At 42.1% G+C, this 6,535-nt stretch overlaps 1 protein-coding gene across 1 annotated transcript; it reads left to right on the forward strand.

Annotated features, from left to right (window-relative positions):
* Positions 1-5,630: 5,630 nt before the first annotated feature.
* On the forward strand, positions 5,631-5,996 carry LOC114034275 (biogenesis of lysosome-related organelles complex 1 subunit 2-like). Its single transcript, XM_027849875.1, has one exon. It carries the CDS (start codon positions 5,631-5,633, stop codon positions 5,994-5,996), a length of 366 nt encoding a protein of 121 aa, XP_027705676.1.
* Positions 5,997-6,535: the final 539 nt, after the last annotated feature.

Here is a 6,535-nt window from a genome sequence, read left to right on the forward strand (position 1 = left end):
TTGAAATTAAAAATAAGTGAGGAGAGGTCCATAAATCCTGGTAGAACCCTCACGATTCCAGACCCATTTTAATTTGTAAAAGTACACAAAACTCTTATATCCTTGGAAGGCCTAGTTCATTAATCTGGCAACATTGCCTTCTGTTGTGGGTTTCCTCAACCTATCCTTTCCAAACAGAAGTAGCCCAGAAGCTCCCTCTAAGAGACAAAAGGGGAATCCATGCTCAGAATCCCAAATACCTTCCTTCTTTGTATAACATATTTCTTCTGCCAACAACCTTTTGGGGGAAGTAGCATTCAAATACGCATCCACACCAGGGTAGCAGAGACATCCAGAGGCCTGGGTCCTCCAGAACACTCATTACAGGGCCCACTTTTAACTGCTCAGCATTGTACTGGGTGCAGAGCATAAGAGTAGCCAGTTTTTCTCAGATTCAGTTAAATACCACTAAAGGTCACTCTTCTGTGGAGCTATGGCCTCTTCTCAGCTCTGCAACTGAACAGACTGTGAGAGCTTATAAACAAGAGAAAGGAGGGAAAAATTCTAGACAATATCCATAAAAAAAGGTGGAGGGAAGGGAAGATCACTGAACTGGAAATAAGGAGATTCTAGGCTTTAGCCCTGTATTGCCACTAACAGACTGGGTGAGCCTGACAAGAAGTCATTTCACCTTCTTTGTATCTCAGTTCCCATATTTATGAAATGAAAGAGTTGGGCTAGATCTAAGGTCACTTCTAGGACTAAGTCCTATGTTCCCATGTGATTTCTTTTTCTGTTTTGTTTTTTTTGTAGTAAACAACTCATTCCATTGAATGATCGAGCCTGTTTCTTATTTATTAATTCGAAGGGCTATACCTATTGTAATAGAAACACCATTTAAGGAGGGTACTGGGACTAGCCAGGTCTTCATTCCCCCCAAGCTGCACTTTTCCAGACTTGTCCACCATTTCCCCTCCCCCCAACCCCTCACACTTGGTACCTTCTCTCTCCCTTCCACTTTTCAGCTTCCTTTTATGTGTTGCCTTGCCCATTCCAATATAAGCTCCTAGAGGGCAGGAACTGTCTTTCTTTTTGCTCGTATTTATATTCCAAGCACTTAGCACAGTGCCTGGTACCTCGTAAGCACTTAATAAATGCCTGTTGATTGATTGATTGATTGGTTGGTAAAATTAACCAGTTCCCACGTGGTCAGTGACAACATACAGAAATGTGACAGTCAAGAAGGAAAATGACTTCATGGATCACACTCCCCCACTTTCTCAACTCGAGGGAACTCTGCATCGGTATCAGTAGGAATCCCTAACAACAAGAACACCTGTCAGAAACCTTTTCATCCCCTTTGGATTATAGCTTTCAGGGAGTGGCAGAAACCATTTACTTCCCATTTTTATCTTTTCCTAGGACATAAAGTGAGGATACATCATCCTTTTTTATAAATCATTTTGAAAGTTTTGGGAGTCATTCAACAAACTTTTATTAAGAGGCTATTATGCTCACAGTTTTATGCTGGGCAAAGGGAACACAAAGTTGAATATTCCTCCGCCTGATTGGCTGCCCACCACCATCCCCAACTCCAAATGGATGTTTCCTATTTTGTATTTGTATGTCAGGTGCTTAGAATATAGCATACACCTCATAAATATTTGTGGAGTTGATTTGGATGAGACACTATCTCTGCCTTCAAGTATATGGCAAGTTAGTTGAGGAGTAGGGGGGATAAGACATGTAAACATATAAGGAACATCTATAAGGAGAAGTCCTTCCTTCCTTCCTTCCTTTTTTCTTTCTTCCTTCCTTCCTTTCTTTCTTTCTTCCTTCCTTCCTTTCCTTTTTCTTCTTTCCTCCCTTCCTCCCTCCCTTCCTCCCTTCCTCCCTTCCTTCCTTTCTTTCTTTCTCTTTCTTTCTTTCTTTCTTTCTTTCTTTCTTTCTTTCTTTCTTTCTTTCTTTCTTCCTTCTTTTCCTCTTTCTTTTTCTTTATTTCTTCTTTTCTTTCTCCTTCCTTCCTTCCTCCTCCTCCTCCTGTTCCTTTTTCTTCCTCAAAGTGGGGAGGAAAGAAAAATGCAATCCTTGTGTAACCCCAGTCCCAAAGCCCATTGGTATGGGACTCTCTCCTTATTGGTGGAGATCAATGCCCCATGTCTGCAACTGGAGAGTGAGAGAGCTTCAGTCTCTGTAGTCTTCTCTGAGTCTTCAAGTTCACATCAAGTTTTGAGTCTTTTTCAAGTTACTTTGGGTGCTTTTCGCTCCCAGATTCAAGGGAGAAGATGGAAAAGATACTTGAGGTCAAAGAGAGCCTAAAGAAGACTGAAGAGGCTTAGGCTCTCTCCATCTCACCAACTCTACCCCAGCCCTCAGGCATGGGACGTTGATCTCCATCAATAAGGAGAGAGTCCTATACCAATGGGCTTTGGGACTGGGGTTACACTTGTAACAAATAAGCCCAATCAAGAAAAATAATGCATATGTTTTTCATGTCCAAAAGTGTGTCTCATTCTACACTTTGAATCCATCACCCCTTTGTCAGGAAGTGGACAGAATGCTTCAGCATCCATCCTTTGGAGCCTTGGTTAGTCAATACATTTATCTGAATTCTCAGGAAAAGCTTCTGATGATTAATGGCAGTCCAATAGTGAAATCTGTTGCCCCAAGAGGTGGTAGGTACACCCTCTTCAAAGGTTTTCAAGAAGAGGAGGATGACCATTTGTTAGGTATATGGGGATTCCTTCCAGGCATCTGTACTCTAGTACAGATCCATCTTTCAAATTCTGTGATTCTGATCAGCTATGTAGCTAACTCTAATGTTTTGCCAGCCTATGCATGTTTTTACTAGCTCACTATTCCTTCTCCATGGTACACACAGCTGCTAGGACATGGAGAAGAGATTGAATTATATCAGTGTTCTTTACAGGCCTAGCTTGCCAATGCTTCTGATCATATGACTGTTTGCCAGGTAGATTTAAAATGTAGTAGTATTTTTGTGTATTTTCCCTTTGAAAAAATTGTTCCCTTCGCTAGGACTACTTACAGAAGGGATAGATCCTATCTGAAACTAGAAACATTTCCTACTTGTCATTCAGAGAGAAAAACAGAACAGTCTCTGCCCTCAAGGGGCTTACATTCTACTGGAATGAAATACCTTCATTTCTTCTGACATGTAGTATAAGAGAAAAAGTGATGCTCTCCCAAGGGTCTAACCTGGAAAATATTTTACAGGGTGTCAGGGCGGGTCTGTGACATGCTATTATTCTCAGAGTCAGAACCCTGTGAACCAATCCTGCCATTGACTTGCTCTCTGCCAATTGGGCAAGTTGCTTCACTGGGTCTCAGTTTCCTCATCTGTAAAATAAAGGAATTAAGGTCTTTCCAAACTCTAGAGCAATGATCCTAATATCTCTATGGTCTCTTCCAGGTCTAATATATATGATTTTATAGAAGTTCATTTATATAAATATTGCTCTTTTCCTTCACCTACCCCTCTCTCCTGATTCTCTCCCTATCTCCCACAGGTTTCTTTGGAAGGGGATTGGTATACAGAGGCTGATCCAGGAAGGAAAGACTGGGGAAGTACATCCTTGTCTAGTTTGAGGGGAGGGAACCAAGGGGCCTGTCTGGTACCTTAAAAGCAATGGGGGTGAAGATGCAAATATTCAGTAACCAGTTATCCATGCAATTGTCACAGGTCTAGAGACAGCAGTACAGGTTGAGAAGACTTCATATCCAAATGGCTGTGATCAAGTCCATTGTCAGAGATTATTATACCTTCAGTAATTGTTAATGAAGAGCCATCCTAGCTGATTTTCACAATAGCTTTTGAAAATAGCTTGGAAATAGCCTAACAACTCTAAATGATCCTTGGGATCAGTTCTCTTTTCCTTGTTCCAGGGCAAATGAAGCAGAGGAAAGGAAAACAGCAAAGTCTGATTCTGGTTTGATATTTCCTGAAACTCCCCAGCTTTCGCAGGTACACACATACAACAGCAGCAGCAGCAACAGCAACTAGAATTTATGTAGCACTTTAAGGCTTGTAAGTTGCTTGTCACGTTTTCTCATTCGATTCTCACAACCCTGTCATAGATGTGCTGTCATTATTCCCATTTTACTGATGAGGAAACTGAGGCTGAGAGAGGCAAGAGAGTAGCTCTTTATAACCTGGTCTCTTTCTACCTTTCCAGTCTTCTCACATCTTACCCCTTCCAAGTACTCTGCAATTCCTTTCAGTTCCTTTCGCAAGGCACTCAATCTGCCCATTCCAAGCATTTTTACTAGCTGGCCCAGGAACTCTCTCCCTCCTCATCTCCATCCCTTGGTTTCTCTGGTGTCCTTCGAGTTTCAGCCAAAGTTCCACCTTCTGAAAGAAGTCTTTCCCAGTCCTCTTGAATTTTGGTGCCTCTCTCTTACAAATTATTCCCCAGTGGATCTTGTCTATATCTTGTTTGTACACAGTTGCATAGTTGTTTGCATGTTTTCTCTCCCATTTGACTGTGAGCTTCTTAAGAGGAGAATCTGGTTTTTGCAATTCTTTGTTTCCCAGCACATAGTAGGTGCTTATTAAGTGCTTGCTGACTGACTTGCCCAGGATCCCATGGCTAGTAAGTGTCTGAGGCAGGATTTGAACCTGTCTCTAAGGCCAGTATTCTATCCAGTGATCTCCTCAGCTGTCTCACTGTACTCTATATAACTATGCTCCGCCTCAACAAGTTTACAAGCCATTCCCTCCTTGTCTGAACTATGCCAGAATCTCAGGCAAAACTACATTTCTCCATCTGAATGGGTTGGGTCACTGAACCAGTGTAGATCAGTCAACTTACTTTTTAAAATGCCAATCAATAGCCTTGGCTCCTTGCCCATCATGCTATCTACTGTCGATACCCTTATTAAGGAAACAGTGTTTTCCCTGGGTGATTCCATTTTGCCTTATACTTCCTTTTTTCATTTTCCATCAGCAGAGTAAGACACAGCAAGGCATGTTTTTTATTTGGGACAGGGCACTAGCAGTCCTATTTATTAGAAGCTCAGGGGAGCAAACTGAATCATGTTTCTACATTATTTTTCAGCGTGTGGAATTCATGTGACTTCCCAGTGTCTGACATCTCTCTCATGTAGGGAGGCAAAAGAGTACAATGGAAAGATTATAGACTCGGGTTAGAGACCTGGGGTGAAATGACATCTTTGATGCTTGCTACCTGTGTGACCTCTGGTGAGTCACAACCTTCCTGGGACTCAGTTTTCTTATCTGTAACAGGTGTATTGAACTAACTGAGCTCTAAGGTCCCTTCTGGCTTTGGATTTATGAACCTATATGTATCTTCCCTGACCTAAAAATGAATCATGGTAACAAAAGAAAACAACATGAAAAGAATAAGGTTCTGTGATACCTCATAAAATGAAAAGAGCATTGGATTAAGTCATTTGGCTTTCTTTAGCCTTATTTTCCTTATATATAAAAAGATGGGGTTGTATTAGATGATCTTAAAGCCTCTCCCTTCCCAGCCTGTAAGATTCTGCTTGTTCCCTTACCTCCTTCTCTGACTCTTCATCCTTCCCTTTTTCTCCTCTTCCCTCCCCTCCCCTGCCTCCCATCCTTCCCTCCATCCTTTCTCCTTCCTCCCTTCCCTGGCCTAGACTATGCCATGGTGGAGAGGGCCAAGGAGGCCCTGGAGCCCACCGAGGCAGTTATCATGGGGCTGTGCCAGGACATGTTCTCCAAAATGGCCATGTACCTAACAGGCAAGTTGACAGCCACCAGTGAAGACTATAAACTTCTGGAAAATATGAACAAACTGACTAGTTTGAAGTATCTAGAAGTGAAAGCTATTGCAGTTAACATAAGTAGAAACCTAAAGGACTCAAACCAGAAATCTGCAGCACTTCAGCCTTATCTGGATCAGATCACTTTAACTGAGGAGCAAGTAGCAGCCCTTGAGCAGGCAGCTTACAAGTTGGATTCATATTCAAAGAAACTAGAAGCAAAGTACAAGAAGTTAGAGAGGCGATGAAGGAATTCTTTAGCACAAAGACTTTAACTACAAGAATGTTTCATAAGAGCTGAAATAAGTGGGATGGAACTTGTCACTGTGCTTTAATTCCTAAAAGGAAGCGGTGCTGCTCATCCAAGGAGAATCCCAGCCCCCACCTCTAGTTGGATGTGTAGCTTTGGCCACCCCTTGATGTTTCTAAATCTGTAGACCCTGTAACCTCATCTTATCTCGTGCTTCATTGTGTGCCCTAGACCAACGCTCAGAAACCAGGATCAACCCTGTCTAGAGCAGACACAGAGGAGAGGCCCTCATCTCCTTGTCTCCTCCCTTCTTCCCTCTCCCCTAGGGCTCCACTTTGGACTCTCTGTTCTGAATGTGCCCCCCACCCCCTTCATAACCTGTTCTTCAACTTAAATAATAAATACCAACTTATGACAAAAAAGATTCTCCTTGTTTAATCTTCAGTGAAATGATGAATAAACATGTTGTCTCAGTCATGGTTTCATTGGATCAAAATTGGATCCTAGATTTGTCTACAGGTGGGCAAAATTAACTTA

The sequence above is a fragment of the Vombatus ursinus genome, unplaced genomic scaffold (assembly GCF_900497805.2).
Source record: "Vombatus ursinus unplaced genomic scaffold, bare-nosed wombat genome assembly UNPS02008961.1, whole genome shotgun sequence".
In the NCBI taxonomy this organism is placed as follows: domain Eukaryota; kingdom Metazoa; phylum Chordata; class Mammalia; order Diprotodontia; family Vombatidae; genus Vombatus; species Vombatus ursinus.

What these genes read in the sequence shown, in the direction of transcription:
- LOC114034275 (XM_027849875.1), top strand. Translation starts at nt 5,631, where the DNA reads ATGGTGGAGAGGGCCAAGGAGGCCCTGGAGCCCACCGAGGCAGTTATC.